General features: G+C 40.2%; 1 protein-coding gene across 3 annotated transcripts in view; it reads right to left on the bottom strand.

Annotated features, from left to right (window-relative positions):
- Nucleotides 1-287: 287 nt before the first annotated feature.
- The window catches only part of LOC122414503 (uncharacterized), a 40,798-nt gene continuing 22,292 nt past the window's right edge, over nt 288-18,793 (bottom strand). The window contains exons 2-16 of one of the 3 annotated variants that reach the window (XM_043425827.1): nt 11,103-11,322; nt 10,375-10,679; nt 9,596-9,667; nt 8,230-8,453; nt 7,928-8,025; nt 7,025-7,723; nt 6,332-6,570; nt 5,984-6,264; nt 5,684-5,840; nt 5,344-5,546; nt 5,083-5,231; nt 4,664-4,975; nt 4,172-4,581; nt 3,487-4,018; nt 288-3,001 (exon numbers count right to left, since the gene is read on the bottom strand). In XM_043425827.1, coding sequence (XP_043281762.1) covers nt 2,996-3,001; nt 3,487-4,018; nt 4,172-4,581; nt 4,664-4,975; nt 5,083-5,231; nt 5,344-5,546; nt 5,684-5,840; nt 5,984-6,264; nt 6,332-6,570; nt 7,025-7,723; nt 7,928-8,025; nt 8,230-8,453; nt 9,596-9,667; nt 10,375-10,679; nt 11,103-11,219 — 3,804 coding nt within the window. In that variant the 5' untranslated portion in view covers nt 11,220-11,322 and the 3' untranslated portion in view covers nt 288-2,995. Of the gene's footprint in view, nt 4,019-4,171; nt 4,582-4,663; nt 4,976-5,082; nt 5,232-5,343; nt 5,547-5,683; nt 5,841-5,983; nt 6,265-6,331; nt 6,571-7,024; nt 7,724-7,927; nt 8,026-8,229; nt 8,454-9,595; nt 9,668-10,374; nt 10,680-11,102; nt 11,323-18,793 lie in introns of all 3 variants that reach the window. The other 2 variants (XM_043425826.1, XM_043425828.1) reach the window with 2 other exon arrangements.

The raw sequence follows: 18,793 nt of genomic DNA, 5'->3' as shown, positions 1-18,793 counted from the left end.
GAATACATAAATAAATAAGATGTCGCTACTCTATCGGAAATGAGCCTTTGTTTAAATGTGTCAGCGATGTAAACGAAGCAGGAAAATTTATTACGATTACGAATGTTCCGAATCCATCTGAAAGCCATTTTGAAAGCCATTCGAAATCGGGCCCCAGCTTCTAATTCTTCGAACTCGATTTGTGATTTTCAGGGATTGAAATATTTCATGTGTCCATATCGAACAAAAAATAATTGGGTATTGATTGATTTAGGGGACCGGGTACAAGCAAATGAAATACACAAATATATCATCACATTCACATTTAATGCGTACAAAAACGTAAGTATAATTGAGATACAATGATTTTGTTTTCATCAGCGGTACAGAGTACGAGGTCGTACGTTAGCGGACCGATTCAGCAATGTTTACAAACAATATGTTTACATCGTGAAAAGTCGAGGTGATCATTTGTTTTTCACGCTTTGTCCACTCGACTGTAAATAATATTGTTTCATATTTCGTTGAACCGAAGGAGAAAAATGTGGTTACTAGGATCAAATTCTATCAGTATTTATATATATATCCAATTTCGGAATTTCAAAGACGTGTAATTCTTGTTTTTTTTCCTGTTTTCCTCTGCGTTCTCGTACACTCTACAATATATCGTTCGTATAATTTCGAATAGACAATGATCATAGAAGACGTGTTAGTTTTTAGCGGATAGACTGTATACACTTTTTTGTTTTATCTCTTGGCAGCGGTAATTACGATTTTTTTTTCCGAAACCGCAACGTTTTGCGATTCCTTCCGAATCGCGAAAAAAATGAACATTCATAAAAATTTTTGCTCTTACTAATTAGAGAGCTCGTATCATATGTCAAATCGCTCGATGCATTTTCATGCAGTTTCTTATTTCCAAAGATCATTTAATGTAAAGCTTGACGAACAACCGTCAATTTAAAACGACGAAATAAAAAATAATATTCGTTTTTAACCTTGTGACTCGTTCTTCTCGAACATATACACTGGATATATATTCTTGCTCTATTATAATTATATAGTCTATAACATCTAATACATTTGATATAAATGGCCTCTTTTCAATGTATTTTTGATTCTCACCTATCGCTTTTTTCACTCCCTCTCTCTCTCTCTCTCTCTCTTGCTCTGATTTTCTTAAATAATCTGCTATTCTCATCAAAACGGTCCAAATATTCCAATTATTTTCATCAACATACTTAACATCGTCATTTATTGGATGGAGACAGCACTCAATTTTTTTGTTTGCTCTGCGACGTAACGATTTCACTAAATTCTCTCTCTTGGGTGACTCTTCTCTGATTTTGGATGGATTAAATATTCGGCAATCGAACTATACAAATTGATGGTAAGTAAACAAAAAACTGTAAAAGCATATCGTTTGCTTTCAGGAATAAGATACAATAATATATTATATCCACGGCCGTTACTATAAACACCATCGTCGTTTCACTCGCACATTATTCACCGGTGGCAAAAATTTAATAATTCTCATGTTCCTCGTTGTCAATATTCCTTTACATTTATAAAATACTTCTTCACGAAACTGTACACAGCCGATTTGTTTTTATTTCTGTCTAAATCTTCGATTGAATTGATTTTTGGGTATATGAGCAAAGATTCATCTTCGCAGACTTTTTGTTGAGAGGAGAAATATTGAAAGTCTATAGTGTGTGTATAATATAACAGTCGCCTGTGCTAATTACCATTTTTCTTGCCCCAGCTCGCTCTAACGACCGAAACAATGCGACTCAAATTGCAGAATTGGACATCGATACACTCCCCTCTGGGCAATAACTATTCCTTATACATTGTACCAAGCGTATATCCTTGCAATATACATTTATAATATGCGTTCTCTTTTATTTCTGTTGTTTTTTATAATCGTATCGTATAGTACGTGAATTTTATAAATGCACAAACGTCGACACAACTTCTTCTCATCTCATTATCTAAATTAAATTCACGGGGTCGTTTAATCGCTCTCGTTTTGTACTCTATCTACAATATTCTTAAAACCCTACCGATATTATAACGTCCAGTTGAGATTCCGTACTGGGTATCTCGTGCTGCGAATCAAAAAGTTTTTTCGAAACGATTCAATACTTTTTTTTCTCAATCCAGAACATCCAGAAGAATCCCCAGTCGTGTTCGCGTCGAGTTTTATAAATTAAATTTACGAGATGAGGAAGAAGAGAGAGCATTTTCTCAAAATCATTGTTTCGTTTTTCTCCGTTTTTTTTTTTTTTTTTTCATTTTTTGGTATAATATTGTTTCCAACGTATTTTTAATCCCCGTATAATGTCGCTGGATTTTCGAATCTTCGGACATCGGTCACTTAACTATATACACTATAGTCAGAGAACAGTGAAAATGTGAAACACTGGAGATTGTTCTCCTCGGCGTTAAATCGTTTTAATAATTATTCATATTATTATCGTTATTAATAAAAATCGATGGTGCGCATTCATGTATTTTGATTTCGTTATTCCGTAAATAATAATATTTCACAGGAGAAAGAGACACTTGATTGATAATAAAAGTTAAATACTCTTGGGGGGAAAAAGAAGTAAAGAATCTCGTGTAAAATTTGAAAACGCCGAATAATGAAAAGTGGCTTTTCTTCGGTTTTTCATTCTGGCTTCTTAAAATAGCGCATATCTACTAATTGATCTCCGCTTCTAATAAACAATTAACACGTAAATACGCATGGTTCTTGTTATTGTTTTCTTATATATTTGTCGTGCCGTAATTGCGTTTCGTTGATACGATTTCTTGAAGAATCTCTCAGTCTCTGACGATAATAAAATAAGGAAACCCGTTCCCCGTACCATCGTTCGCTCTATCTCTCTTTATCTTACTCTCGTTTTCTCGAGTCACGCGTCCGTCGCGTCCGTGTCTCTCTTTTCGCCAAACTTCGTCGCAGCCTTCGTCGGCTTTCACGAATGCGATTGTCGCGAGAGAGATTATTCTTTTATTTCTAAAATAGAAAAAGGATTATCCTCGAGGAGTATGTACGGAGGTACTGATTACACATAGACCGTGTTCGCTAAATCGTGGATCAAAAGAAATCAGATGGCGAACATGGGCATTGAACATTTTCATAGAAAAGCAAAAAATCTCGATCAATTTTCTCAATCTTTAGATCCCGCGACATTTCCTGTAGATTTCGAGGATTCGGATCTCAAGAAAAGATTGAATCTGCAATGGGATCTCGAAACTATCGAAGAAAAAACGGAAATTCTTTTCCTGGCGACACCAATTTTCAGTTTTATCTCTCTGATCTCACTTCATTTGATCGACGATTCGTCAGACGTTCTGTATGGAAATGTATGCACGTTGAAAAACACAATACGTATATGTACAAATACATATATCATTTAGATCGAATGAATCGTTAAATGTGGGTGAAGGAAGGGGTCGGACTTTGACTTAGACGGTGGTACCGTAAGTGCTGAACATTACCCTGGTAGTGTCTGTGTCCAGTGTAACGTCCTCGGGCGATGCAAGATCGACCTTGATCGATCCTGAATTGTTTCTTCTTCTTGCCATACCACCGCCCCAATTAGACAACGTCCAGTGATAAGTTTCGCCCTCTTTTTCCTCAACGGTATCCTCGGTATCGTCCTTGTCCAAACCAGTTTCAATTGAAACTGAGGATTGCGACGCGACCGAATCGAAACTTGAATCACCTCCCTCTCCTCCACCCCGATAACGATTGACGCTTTCAATAGCCATTTCACCCGGCGATTCTTCGATGGCTCGTAATATATTCTGACATATCTCAGAGTCTAATGGTATCGGATCTTCCGAGTCACGATTGTGAATCGTTACTGCTATATGAGCCGGATGCGGTATCGGCAATGGTATCAATAACTTTTCTGCACTGTATGGACGCATTTGACGCTTCCAAGGCTGCCAGCGTCCTTCGCCTGTCCCATTACCCGATATCGTTCGTCTTCGTGTTCTCGTCGATGTCAACAGCCCACCGGTATCGCTATTAATATAAAAATACTCGTTTTATTTCTCTATAAGTTTGTCAACTCACATTACACGACGAAAATTCTATTTGATCAATTCTTCGATAATGAGATAAACAAATGAGTTAGCCGAAGAATGAAATTCAATATCGAGCATTGATCGAGCATACCATCGTTTCTCGGACTTTCTGCTGTTGCAAGGTTGTTTGGCTCGTGGATTGAAAGCGGAAACTTCGAGATAGGGACTGTGAACTTGGATATTTCCTCTCGGAGCGTAAATTGCACCGAGAAGATCGGGGCCATTGATTCCACCGAGTTCTGTGCTGTGAACCATTTCCGAGTATCGGGAAAGATCGACACCGGGATGAGGCTCGAGTTTAAATTTAGTGTCCGCTTCGTCGAGCGGCTGGAGAAAATCGAGACTGAATATGTCGGCGTACATGAGGCCGGCTAAACCGGCCCAATCGCCCACGCCGAGGCCTTTGTTCTCCCAAAAATCGTCCTCGCTTCCGGAAAAACGAGCAAACACGTGGGAAGGGTAAAGACGCTCGAGCATTAGAGCTGCTTGTTGAATGACGACCTGAAATTTGAAAAAAATCGTCGGAATTGGCGAAAATATCGTTTCTGAGGTTACAATAGACGATTTCAGTGAAAATAATTGCCTTCAAGTCGAAAGTGGTGAGTTTTATTTTACTCCTAACAGCAACTCCGAGACCCGTCTGTAAATCTTTCCGGCGGCGATCAAGTTTCTCGTGAAGTACAGCGACAAGGTCACGAGCCTCTTTCTCGAGTGATTTGTAAGGATCACGAGTCTTGGCAAGGCTCGTGGCAAACGGGCTGAAACAAGCTTCGACGAATTGGGCAAAGTCACGCTGCGGCTGCGTGATTAATCGTTCGGTCTCCTGTTGAAAAGCGAGAAGCTCGTCGAGCTCCAGTTTCGCCTCGAACGCTGCCAACGCCTGTTCCGGTCTTATCTGAAAGTTATTCAAGGATATCAAGATGAAAAACACCCCAAAAACTTGCATGCATTTATATCTGGCCCGGGAGAACCGCAGATTTCGAGTTTCTTCGAAAATTTTACCTGATAATAATAATCTGAGGCCAAACCCGGTCCAGCTATTCTTTTCACCACGAAACTATCGCTGGCGGGAATCCTTCCACGATTTTTTATCACCAGATGAAACATCGCCGTGTCCCACACGACTCTGATCCAGTAGCGAATAACGGAGACTGAAAAATTATACAATATTTTACATCTTTAGAAAAAGTAAATTACAAAAAATCACCTTCCCATTCGAAAGTCGATTTATTTTTTGCTTATTTTTCCCTAAAGAATTCTCACCAGTCACTACCAAAAATGCGATGATGGGACAAAAAACAACCGCAACGATTACCGCTGCTATAGGTTGCAAACAGCCCTGAACCCCGATATTCCACACGAGAGCTTCCATAACAACCAAGTAACGATTCCGACTCGATTCTGGACTATCGAGGTCCATTACCAGAGCCATGAAAGCGTGGAGCATCATCGTCACAATTGGCATCCTGGAAATTAAATGAAGAATGATTTTCCTCCAACAATTTGAATTGCCAACGAGTTGCACAAAAACCTTGCTTCTATTTCAACGATCCTCATTAAAAAATTTTTCGATTTTACTTCCAGGAACGAAATCTCAACTCACCAGATGAATGCGGAGAGTGCAATAATTAGGGAACCGAAACTGGCGATGAGACAGACTATCGGGAAAATGAAAAGGATCGTGAGGGTTCCCAAGAGACCTTTGAATCCATAATTCCACAGTCTGTTGATGTGCCTCGTCATTCCTTTTCCAATAAAGCCTAAAATTAACGAAATTCTCTATTAAAATAATTTCTCCGATAATCTGAATTCGGAATCCTCACAAAAATTAACTCGAAAGTGGCTTGATCAGCGATTGAGCATTGCAATTGATTTTTACATTGAAAATTTGGACAAATCTCACCTGTATCTGGCTCAGTCTCAAAATGCGTTCGACTTTTACTAATATGTCGCCATAGCGACGTTAGCCTTGAGCACAAGGTGGGAGTTTGAGTTGATTTTCGTGGGAACAACGTTCCATTGAGCTGACTAAGTTCCAAATCCGGGGTGAATGGTTGCACGAGGAGCAAAGCTCGGAGAGAGACTCTGCTGCACCAGGGAACTGCAACGCCGAGAAGGAACATCGCGTTCCAGGTCCAACACCACGTCCTCGCGACGTAATTGATCCAACGCCACATTGGCCATCTTCAGCAAGGAAAAATTATGGTAAAAAGAATTTTGTCAATTTTGTGTTACAGAGAAAAATAATAACCTTGTTGTAGTCGTGTGTAATATTTCTCTCTCGACAAGAAAAACTGGCTGACTCGGATCAGCCCGTGGAGTCGTTATCGAAGTTGGCGTGTTACTCAATACTGTAGGAATAACTTCGGACATCCCTTGAAAACTTCGTTTCACTATCCAATTTCTCGGAAGCCAGATTTGCGTCGGCCACTGAAAGTTTCTCGTCGGGGTTTTCACTTTACGTAACTCCTTCAAAAGCACGGGTTCTCGCTGAAAAATTCGAACAAGTTTTTTTTCTTACTCTCATGAATAGTTATGAAGCATTAGCCTTAGAAATATTGATATTCATGATAAAACTATATTATTCATGAAACTCATTCTCTGTCAGTAGCAGAATTATTTAGAATACTTTTTTCAGGTACGAAGCACGCTGATTGGATCGACAAATGTAAATTTTCTTCGGCAACAGAAGTGTAAAGAATGGAAATTCATTGGAGCGAGAAAGCACTGGAAAGTCTGTCCACTTAAAAATGAGGTGATAAAAAAATGCAAAGGGATCCAAGCAACTCCTGGAAGTTCAAAGTTCAATCGTTTTTAAATCCATCGCGAGAGTTTCGTTCGATGATTTTGGTGGCTATAAAGACTCCTGAGACCAAAGCTATCGAGGGTTGAGCCGAAGATACAACTTGGAGGTAAAATTTGTAAAATTCTTTGGTTTTCGCACCTCTCTCATGAACGTAAGATCGCGATTGAGGAAATATACGGTTTGCTGTAAATTTTGTAGGCTGCATAAGGAAAGAGCTTCTTCGTGAGCGCTCCATTCGCACTCCTCGATGAAATTGGCCTCAGCTTCGCGCATACGATCCCGCATCCAGGGTCCGATACGCGACAAAACCGGATGTTCGTTCTCCATGCGGATTCTCAAAGATTCTTTCGTCTGGGATAGTTTTCTTTGAACGTTTTCGACGGCGCGATGCATGAGGACAACGGATTGTGCTTGTTGAACCAAAAGCTGAGCAATGCCTTCGCCGAGGCTGCGAATATCCGGATGTGAGAGTATGCTCGAGTAAACTCTTTGGAGATATTCTCGCATGACTGCCTCGTTAACTTGTTGCTCGATCTCGTCATCCGGTTTCTTTTGGGCTCGCAATTCCGAGATCAATCTCTCACGGAAGTGAAGAAACCATCCTCTCGTTTCACGCTCGAGTATCGAGACCAATATCGGCAGAGCTTTTCTTATGATGTCTCGACTAAAGAGACGGAGATCGACCGCACCTCCGCTCGGTGTGCCAAATACAAATGGCACTGGTACTGGCAACAATTGCGACGACTCACGCTCAACCTCGAATTTTTCCATTGTTGCTCGTCGCAATTGTTTCCGTACGAAACCGCACAGCAATTCCAACGAGTCTTCGTACTCTGGCTATTTTTTGAAAATATGAAAACAACGAAAAAGTAGAGGAACGATTATTTCAAGCTTTTTTCGAGTGAAAAAAAAGATTTTTCAATTGAACAATCGAAAAACTTTCATTTTTCAACGAGACGAATTTCATGTGCTTTTACTTTTTTGATCTGAAGATTATTGGAGCAAGAAGAAAAAATGAAAAAAATCGTAAGAAAAGCTCACCCTGCAAACGAGCTCTGCGACAAGGTGACGACAGCGTTCTTCCCGAATTTTTCCATCGAGATTTTGGGCTTGTAACGATGGAACGCCGATAATAATGTCTGCAGCAAGGAAACGAAACCGTAAACAAGAGTTTTTATATCCAGTTCTCGTTCACAGCTTCAAATAATTGAGCATGAAATTGAAATAATAATCTTGCGGGCGTTAATTAAATAGTCCGTTTGACAAGGCTCATTATTTATGCAAAATAAGATGAGAATAATGAATAAAATCTTGCCAATTACGATGATTGTGTTCTTAATTACCGAGGAGTCTTAACAGACCGGTTAGCAATGCCTTAAGAGATTGCGAGATGCTGAAACAGTGCGAGACGAGTCTCGCTCGGGCTGTGACTACGAGAAATCTCGTCGCTAGAGCCAAGTCTCTTAGCAACGCTTCTCTTCTTCTGTCTCGTCCTCGTTGCAACAGTGCGCTCAGTCGCCAGCGATGGGTCTGCCCGGCGAAGTTGATCGAATCCACTTCGAATTCCCTGGAAAATTATTGTTTGTATAAAAACTTAAAGAATGCACGAAAATGGGTCGGACTCGAGTGGAAAATCATGAAAAAATTTCCTTCTTTTCCAGCCTCACAATTTTTCATCCAATGAAATTATCAATTTATCGATAATTCATTTTCTCTAAAAGCGTTTTTGGAAAATAGGCATTTCATTGAATTATCCAGTCCCCAATATCGGTGGCCCGATCCACGACTTTCGTCGTTGCCAATAATTTTTTCATCATTTTTCATTCCGGTGCTGTCCACCTTTAAGCAGAAAAGCATTTTATCGAGGTTTTTCCAGAGTTCTCAAAGTGTTTGGCGGAGTTTATTTAACAAAAGTAATCAAATATAGTGAGTATCACTATAATCCGAACGTAAGAGGATTAAAGAAAAACAGAATGGAGCACTAGAAATATAAAAATTTGAAAAATTCACATGTCCATAGAAAAGTAGGCAAAAAATTCTAGACGCTAATGGAGAAAAGCACATCGCTTGAGATCTAGATGCAAATGAAAATTCTAGTGCAGAGTCGTACTTCCGACGCACAACGCGAACAATTGCTCGTAATAAACCCGAAAATTCCGGACGTTCTAGAGCCGTTAATTGGAGTTTATTTATCGCAAGTGTAAAAAAGTCGACCGATACGAACGTAGAACCTGGCAGAGCTTGATTAAATTGAGATATAAAAACACTCAACTTTCACTCTCTAAAGTTATAAAAAAAGCTCTTCTACGTGAGACTAAATACAGTTTATAAGCCATTAAAAAAACTGTGGCTCAGCCTCGTACTAAAACCTCAGGAGAAATATGTACAGCGAAAAGTATGCTATAAAAATAATTGTGACATAATAAAGGGTCAATATAATTAGCTTGAGACTTAATTATACGAGTATTTTGTGAATCCCACACCAGTAAGTCCTCCCTTATTAAAACACACAGGAAGAAAACCATGCCGAGAGATTGTCGATTAATGAAATAAAAAAAAAAAATTAAAAAAAAATAAAAAAAACATTTGGACGTTTAGTCGTTTTATTTGCTTGTACGTGATGGAACATTATTGAAAAATAAAATAAACGAAAAAGAAGATAAAACGTATGTACAAAGTGATGGAGTGTCGGGATTGTGTGTGACGTACCCGCATCTCCGAATGCTCTCCAACTGAGTGGCATTCAGCTTCTTCGGTTTTCCATACTTATCCTTGTGCAAGCTTTACAAAAATCGTTACAAAATCAGGTTGATTATAAACACGATTTGCACACGTTTCTCGTTTCATCTCTTCTAAGCTAAAAAGTAATATTGACTCGATTCTGTGAAAAATATTGTTTTATCAAGTTCCAACGAACACTGTCGACGTGAAAAGTCCATTGAAAAGTGTACTCTGATATATTGCCAGCCTAATTATTGCTCTAATGGCGTTCCTCAGTGGAAACGTGGCGCACTATTCGAGCACTCATTCGTGACAAAACCGCAGCAAAATTAATTTCCATTATCGTCATTTACTTGTCGTCCTCTCTCTCTCGTTGCCAGCCTTCGAACGCGGTTGAGCAAATCTATGAAAATCTATAACTATGTAATGCAATGATGTCTACTGATCCAATGGTATATGAAAAGCTTGACGAATGACCAGAGAATACGAAAAAGAAATAGTAGCTATACGTAGCCAGCTACGATCGACGATGAGAAAAAATCTACGTCGTAAAACGTGAAGAAACAAATAAAAATCGTCTAAATTCGCAGCTTGGGAGTTCGCACTTGACGAGCCCACGAATTTATTGTTGAAATTCATTTCTCTAGGAAAAACACGTCGAAACTATTCGTTCCATTTACGGGCGACGAGTGTGAATGCAAACTTTATTTCCGCTCGAATTTTTCCAACGAAACCATCCAATTTTCCCAAGCTCCCTGCCGACTCACCCCCTCTCTCTGATACTCTCTAATTGTTTGTTCGTAAGCCTCCTCGGCTCCCCTTTACTGTCGACAGCGACCGCGTCCAGCTCGTCGAAACTCGGGGCCACGAAGAGGTCGCGCAAATGGTGCTTTTTTCGGACGAGCGTGTCCTCCCCGTCGGTGCACGTCGAGAGCGGCGGTGGCAGGACGATCGGGAACGTACGCCAGTGGTACAAAAATTGTTGGGCAACGTCCTTGATGCTGTGGACCAGAGACTCGACCTCCGCAGGTGCTCCGCGCAAATGCGACACGTCGAACTCCACCGGTTCTTTCTGAACGTTGGAAAAACAATAAAAATACAAAATTACCATTAAATCTTCCATTTCGTCGTTATTCCAATAACCCGGGGATAAAACTTTCCATCGAAATTCTCGATGACGAAAAGATCAATACGAAAACCATTTTCGAGTGGTAAAAGACACTTGTTTACTCAGAAAATCCACGTTTTGAGGGTTTAGACACGTCGAAATTACAAATGCAGATTTTACGACGAACGAGAGAAAAAAAATGGTTGAAGAGTGTTTTGACAGCAGCAGAACGTGGCGAAAGTGGACGAGGATTTTTCTATCTGTTTTTCAAGGCCACTTCGTCAACTGGGACGTGAACTGATGAGGAAAATTGAGAAAATTGAAATCTCCGTTCAATTAAATATTCAATTAATTAAATGAATTTGAAAAAGTCGATAAACAACGAACCTCTGGTTGAAAAGCATCTCCATTGATGTGGTGATAGGGCTGCGGTGGAGGGTAGGCCTGATGGTTTGGCCCCGTATTTGCCGAGTTTGCGGAGGTCGAGTTTAAATTGTGGGGCATTTCGCGCGTAAATAAAGTGCGCGGGGGCTGGGGTCAGCTGCCCCGAACTCCGACGATTTCTTCATACACCATGCTGCTGGTAGCAACCATTTGCCATTCCTCGCTAAGGGAGCGTGAAACAAAAATAAACATTGAAATAATTGTGTTATGAATAATCGATATTGGAGGACACGTGGCGTGTCCTTTGTTGGAAATAACCGGCGCGTGTATCGTTGAACGAGAAAAACTTTTGTTCCGGTGAGGAGAGAAAACAGCGAAATTTTTTCACTTCGATGCGTTTGTTTCGAATAACCTAAAAATAGGATCGAAATTGACAAGCGTCGAGTTTGGAAAACTACTGCAGAATTTCCGTCGACGATGCTCGACCGCATCGAAGCGGCGGTCACACTTTTATTTATTTTTTTCTATCGCGATCCTCCGAATCTTGATCGTCGACGTCGCGGAGTCCTCGATTTTTGAATAGTTTATGAACGAAACGAATGTGTTAAAAAGGGAGTTGCAGGAAATGCGCGGGTTTATTTCAGCCTATCGACGGGAGCAGGTCACTGAAAAAGTATGCCGACAGATCGCGTGACTAATTGCGAATGAGTCCGTCGCCCCGACGCCCTTTTACGATCACGAGCTTTTATAATTGAACCCTTTTTACGAGTGCTTTATCGATTGGTGGTCTTCACACTGAATATTTATTTTCGAGCTTCTCTCGAGCTCTCGAACATCTGTTTTAATTGTAGTACTCGGGATTGTACTCGAGAGGGAAACATAACCAACAAATTTCTCGTGAATTCGAACGGGAACTGTAGAGACATCTGAAACGCGAATAATACTCGTGCGGTTGTTGCGGTAGCCTCAACCAGGTGTGAGTTCCATTAGAAGATTATCTCCCATCCACAACTATTTCTCTTTTGTGTTCAGCAGTGGCAGGATATTGCGAACGAGAATGCGAGGATCGGGTCGTACGCTCGCCATGATTTCACGTGTTTGTCTCTAGGTTAGCTCCTTTTAGAGCCGAACTTAGCGTCGTCAAAAAGCGATGAAAATCATTTATGTTGTTCTTCAGTTTCGTCGCTTTTCAATCGACGAATATTCGAGTGGATTTTCTCAGTGGTTTTGTGTCGCGGTACAATGAAATGCTCGTTGAATTCGAGTGCAACATCCATCGAGCGATGGAAACGTCGCGGCGTGACAGTCGTTGGAATTAATTTTTCGAAAGTGTAACGAACTAGTGACTGTTGGCAAGCGGGGGGGATTCGTGAAATTTCGTCTGTTTGTACGATAGATTGACAAAGGAAACTTGTCTCACACAACTCTCGTAATGAATTTGAGAGATCGGATTGAGCCGGAATCGTGCTTTCTCGTTCTTTCTCTATAGGAAGCATTGTCCTCGTAGCGCGCGAGCGTGCAAGAAATGCGAGAGCGGCATTTAATTCCACTTCCTGAGGGGAGAAAATCCAAGCAGACCAGAAAGAACGAGAGAAAAGAGAGAGACAAAAAAGGGTCATTGTGTGGCTCGAATTACGTTTTTTCAAATGGACTTTCCGACACGTTCTCGCACCGTCAACATTTCTATCGGGCTCGAGGCAATTGTTGAAAAAAACGACTCGAGACTCTCGTCTCTATCGGTTTTTCTTTCTCGATATCTTCATACCTGCTAACGATTTTAGGAGCGCTATAAATAAATCTCTACAAGAAAACCCGAGAGAGAGAGACGGAAAGAGAGCTCAGAGATGAATGACCCGCAGCTCGGGAGCTAAACAAATTTTCGTAAATGGGTCAGTGCGCGTTACTAATAGCGCAAAGAGAGCCCGCGAGAAAACTGACGAAGTAACAAAACCTTTTCATGTCGAGGTTAAATGGCAGCGAATCGAAGACCATTCAGGTGGGAAATAATGAAAGACGCAATAATAAAACTCATGGCAAGTTGAAGAATTTTTTCAGTGACAGTTTTATGAATCGTCAGTGAATTTTTCTAACCAAACGGTGCGCGAGTGACGAAAAGAGTGTTGAAAAAGATGGAGGAAAGTTGAATGCACTTTTTGTTCTTTTGATACTTTAAGTGGTTCTCACGAGGATTTGATGGTGTTTTAAAGAAACATTAAAGGCCGCTTTTTCGTTAGTGGAACGTTCGAATTTATTATCAACTGTTTACGATCGCGTGATATTAAATGTTTTATGACATTGACAAACGACGGAAGAAAATTCGTCGTCGAGCGGAGAGTGAGGGGAGGGAGGGGCGAGGGAATTTCCTCAGGGTAAATAGAGCGATTAACTTTTGACAGAAGTATTTAAAAATCGACACGACGTCGACGGCGATAAATCTCGGTTCACGATCGCGCGAGCGATTGGTTCGAGTGTCAACAAAAAGCGAAGAAAATTCAATTGTCTCCGGGTGTTGGTTTTCCCAGCGTTCCCAACTTTCCCTCGCAATTGAGTAAAAATCATTCTCGTCCTCGCCCACGACAGTCGGTGTGTTCTAAGCTTCCGCAAATCCGTTCTCACCACCGCGTGGAAATAATATGCAAAATTATTCTCGGCGATGAAATAATTCGTGACGGGAGTCTGACGCGGAGCGAGAGAGACCGCGCGACGCTCGTGAGACTGGAATCGGCCCGAGCTCGCGGACGGAGAATTCGCGTTGACACACACACACACACACAGACACACACAATTAGTATTAAAAAGAAAATTGGACGACGAGCCCCGGTGAGTTTTGCCGCATTCGCACCGTCCCGAGTTCGCCTTTTTTCAAACTTTTTGTATTAACGATTATTTTTTAAGTTCCAGGGCAAACAAATCGCCAGTTTTTCATCGATTTTTTTTTTTCATCCTTCCCTGGATCCCCGCTCCAGACGACGACAGGCGACGAGCTTCCTAATCGACCAAGGAATTGTTTGCGGACACGCCGCGACGAAACTGATCAGCACAAACGCCGCGTCGCGTTTCGGTCGACGTTTCTTTATATTAGCCACACACTCCTCCCAGCGCACGCTTCCGATATGCGATGGAAGACACGAGAGAGCGGCCGAGAGAAGAAAATAATTCTACTGAGAGCACGGGGGACAGCCGGTGGTTACACAGACGAGAAAATCGATCGAGGTTTTACCCCCCAACGGACGTCGCATAAAATTCGTCTCTCGTCATAGACGTTAGACACCAGGGACGCTCAACTATACCCGGAGCATTCCTTATCGCCAGGTGGACCTTCAACGGGCACGCACGAGTTCGTCAGCGCCCGAGATTCGTCCTTCGATCTTGAGCTCGAAAATTTTTTCTTCTTTTCAGAAAACTGTCAGCAGAGTCTGTCAAAAAAATCGAGTTTTTTTGCACACTCGCTGAGTTCGATTATTTCGTGTGTTCGCGACTGAAAACTCGCCTCCGGTTTTCTTGATCGACAAGAAATTCGCCATTTTATTGGAGCATCGGAACAAGCGTTTTGCTCCATTCCCAAGTGGAGTAAACACTAGCTCGAGGTTTCTGCATTCGGAAAATTCGAGTCGAACGCTTACTCGGCGCGTTTTATTCTGCAAAAGGCGGTCTCCGGTCAGACTAAAGTTTATCGACGCCGAATGCGCCGCGTACAAAGTGTATAATGGCGCGAGGGAACGTTGCCACCTGAGAGCTCTCCTCGCGTGGACAGAGCTCTTGTACTACACCCGAAGATACGAGTATATTTGCGGAAGCCGAAGAAAAATATCGCGTGGAATGGAAAAATGTGCTCGGAGGAGACCGAAGCGAAATGGGGCTTGAAAAATTGCGAATTTTTTTTTTTTCATTGCAGTTTTTTGTATTATTTCAGAAAAATGAAGAAATAGGATTCTTTGAAAATGCTCAACAAGACAATTTCAGAAAGAAATTTTGATAAAAAAAATGAAAATTCGAAGGAGGCGAAATTTTCCTCCGATTTTTTCTTCTTTCGACTACTTCTTCGAAGAGGTTGTCAAGTGACGTTGGGTGAAATTGCGCTTGAGGACTATGAACGGTGTAAACGTTGGAATTTCAGGTGCTTTTTGTTTATTTTGTAAACAAAAATTGGTTGGGTGGATTTACGTAAAGCCTTGTACACGTTTTTTACATACTCGGAAGTGCTGGAAAAAATTTTTAAAAATGTTTTTTTAATGGTAAACTCTTGTAGAATGGTGTGTTGAAAATGGCACCCCTTGAATCGGCGTTGACAGCAAAACGAAAATGATAACTTTGTTGTTTTTATTTTACAAACAATTTTCTACTGAGAAATCCACAAAAATTGTCATCATTTTCCTTCAAATGGTCGCCTTTTTTTTCTAAACAATATTTTGAAAATCCCCTACGTCGTGCGACAGCTAATAACAAATATTTTAAGAATCTTTCTGGTTTTCTGGCCTGAGATGTTGCGTTTTTAAGATTTGCTGTCAACGCGCCGATTCAAGGAGTGCCACACACGACTGTACAAAAAATACCATGAAAATATTAGAAAAAAATGTTTCCAGTACTTCCGAGTACGTAAAAAAAGTGTGCAAGGTTCTATTTAAATTCATCCAACCAATTTTGCTTCCTCATAGAGGAAGCTATGTGATGATGAACATTTTTTTTCCAGTTTTCAATGTCAATGTGTGCTCAAAATGTACCAAAACATCGAAAAACCATATCTAGAAAAAATGTTCGGATGTGTGTGTGTGTGTGTTGTGGCACTGCAAAATTAAAACGCTTATAACTCGGAAACGGTTTGAGATACAGGGCTACCGTTTTGCACAGATGTTAATCTATACAAGCTCTTCATTCTCTGATAATTTTGTCAGAATTTGTTAAAAATTACGAATCCTACGACGTTTTGAAATTTTCATAAAAAGGGTGTCGACCCTATAACTTTCGAAAATTTTAAGATTTATTGATAATTTTTTTTTTATAAATAGACTATCATAATAGGAAGATTGGTATTGAATTTGTGGAATATCGGTTGAGCGGTTTAAATTTTATGATTTTTTGAATTTTACGAAATAATGAGTTTTTCAAAAAATCGTCCAACCGCTTCAATATTTGGAAATTTTGTAAGATATTGTGTATAAGTCTGTACCTTCCTCTATAATTTTCAGCAAAGTTGACGGAATTATTTAATTTCAATGTAAATAGAAAAACGATGAAAATTGAAAGTTGCAAACTGTTTTTTCTGATGGCTCGTCATTCAGTTTTTTTTTATGAATTTAAACAAAGAGACAAATTAAAGTTCGTTAAAGAAGGTAGGGAAAATACATTATTTCTTCGTATACAAAAAAAATGCTGCAAATTAAAATTTGCAAATTGCTTCCTCAAGATGGTCAAGATGCACGATGCTCGAAGCTTTCTCCATGAGGAAGCCAAAACGAAAAATATAGCACCTCATAGAGTAAGCTTTGAGCACCGTGCATCTTGACCATCCTGAGGAAGCAATTTGCAAATTTTTTATTTATAAAATAAAGAAAAAACATCTGAAATTCCAAATTTCCAAATTTTCGAGAACTAACCAATTCTGGTAGAAAAAATCTCTTTTTTAGGAACTTGCAAAAAATAGCAAAACGTTTCTTGGTGTTCGGGATTAAGGAATATAAAGTTTTTCAAACTTTTCTTTTTCTTGGATCCAATATTTTCTGAGAGAGGCGAGGCCGATGGTCGAGCTTCCTTCCTCGTAGCGGATTACCCAGCAGGGAGCCATTTCCCCCAGGTTTTATAATCGATTCTCAATAATCGTCCAAGTTTTTTTTCTCCTCGATTAGAAATGAAATAATCTCCGTTGCCGCGAGTAAATTCATCGAGAGTCGCGATAGTGCTAATTTTATTTGGATTCAGCTTGGCAAAGGCTTCTCCGTCCAAGTGATTCGAGATCCTGCTCCAAGTCGACTGTGTTCCCGATCCAGGAAGCATGAAAAGGAAAAAAATTGGCGGGGCGAACGGAAGCGATGGGACTGAGCGGAAGCTCCGATCGCTTTATTCAACGTCCGATCTTCCGGGGTCGAAAGAAACGCACAAAACTTGTGAGCATCCCTCGATCCTCAATTTCAAGTTGTCAAAGCAATTTCCTTTCTCTATTGGCTCCTCGGAGAGGGCCGAAAAGACAAATTTCTTGTGACAGATCGACGAAAACGTTTGAGCGTCGTGTGTACAGTGGCGTCGCGGGCCTGCGATGTTTGACCCACTTGGAAAAGCTCGGGCAAGCTCTCGGTGTTCGTGGCCTTAAAACCTCCCTCGATTCCAGGTCGCGGGCAGGTCGGGCTTAATACCTACGTACGAATATACCCGACGGAGGAATTTTGCTCGAAAGGTGAGCGAGGAAATGGCAGGGGGTTTTGAAAACGATCGGAGTCGATTGAAATATTGACGAGGTTCGAGATTTTTATATTTTAAGGAAAATAAACACGCGAAGTTTCGCTAAGGTGGATCATGCCCGAAGAATCGTATTTTATGAGTGTTCTAAATTCGGTCGATTTTTACTTCCTAACTAAAAATATAATCACTCCAAATTAATGTCAGAGTTATTTATTCAAAATTGTGAATAAATTTGTTCAACTTATCTTTTGGTGAATGAAATTACAAGCCATTAATTGAACGGGGATCCATCAATGACTGAATGACAAATTTCATTCGTCCCTAACTAAAATATTAAGGAGGGTGGATCACGAAATCAAAATAATCAGAATTTGTAAAATTTGGTGATAACATTCTTTGGCATCGAGTATACAAATACAATTTTTTTCAAATTTTTTTACCACATGGTTATCGCATAATTGATCGTTAAATCGAACTCCTTATGCACGAGATGTACAACTGTATATACGTAAACCCTATGCTTATAGGCGTCAACTTTAGTGTTGAATTACTCGAGAGCTGTGGTAGAAAAATCTAAAAAAATTTACACTGTTTTATATATTTTTAAAGAATACATTTTTTTTTGGGTCAAGAAAAAAGTGTTAATAAAAAGACAGAAGGCTGTGACAGGAATGAGCCGAGCCAAGAAGAAACAAAAAGCCGAAATGCTCTTTACCAATTTCGTTCAATCTTTAAGGCAATATGTCTTTATTACTGGTAAGAAAATCGTCTCGAATTTTTCCCCAAACCTTCATTCGATACTTCTTCGTTATTGTGTACGTTTTTCATAAACTTTGTAAGAAGCGTTCGTTCGTATAGAAAGATAAACGATTTTCACGCACAGTCCCTAAAATCCTGTGTATTTATCTTCATATTTAAGGTAGATGGGTGAATATTCGCTATCCAAGATTACGCGATGATATTTTTGGCAGGCAAAAATGAACACGTACTGGATAGATTTGCAAAATTTCGACGCTAGTTACCGTGCGTAGTTTAGCAGCAAATTAATTACTGAATATCGACTTTTCTCTGACACTTATCACTCCGGCATATGTGAGCCGTACACACATGAAAAGTTTTTGAATTTTTTCGTTAGTTATATCCAAGATTTCGCAAAAAAAATGCGAATACATGAGTATTTTAGTTTTTAAACCTTACCATTGAAAATCGGCTGAAATATGAAAAAATATCTGATGAGAAATTATTCGGGTTACACACGACGCTGAAGTTTGCAACGTTGGAGTTGAACGAAATGAACGAAA

This window comes from Venturia canescens, chromosome 8 (assembly GCF_019457755.1).
Source record: "Venturia canescens isolate UGA chromosome 8, ASM1945775v1, whole genome shotgun sequence".
In the NCBI taxonomy this organism is placed as follows: Eukaryota; Metazoa; Arthropoda; class Insecta; order Hymenoptera; family Ichneumonidae; genus Venturia; species Venturia canescens.
The sequence above is the reverse complement of the archived record's forward strand: the minus strand, read 5'-3'. Positions and strand labels throughout refer to the sequence as shown.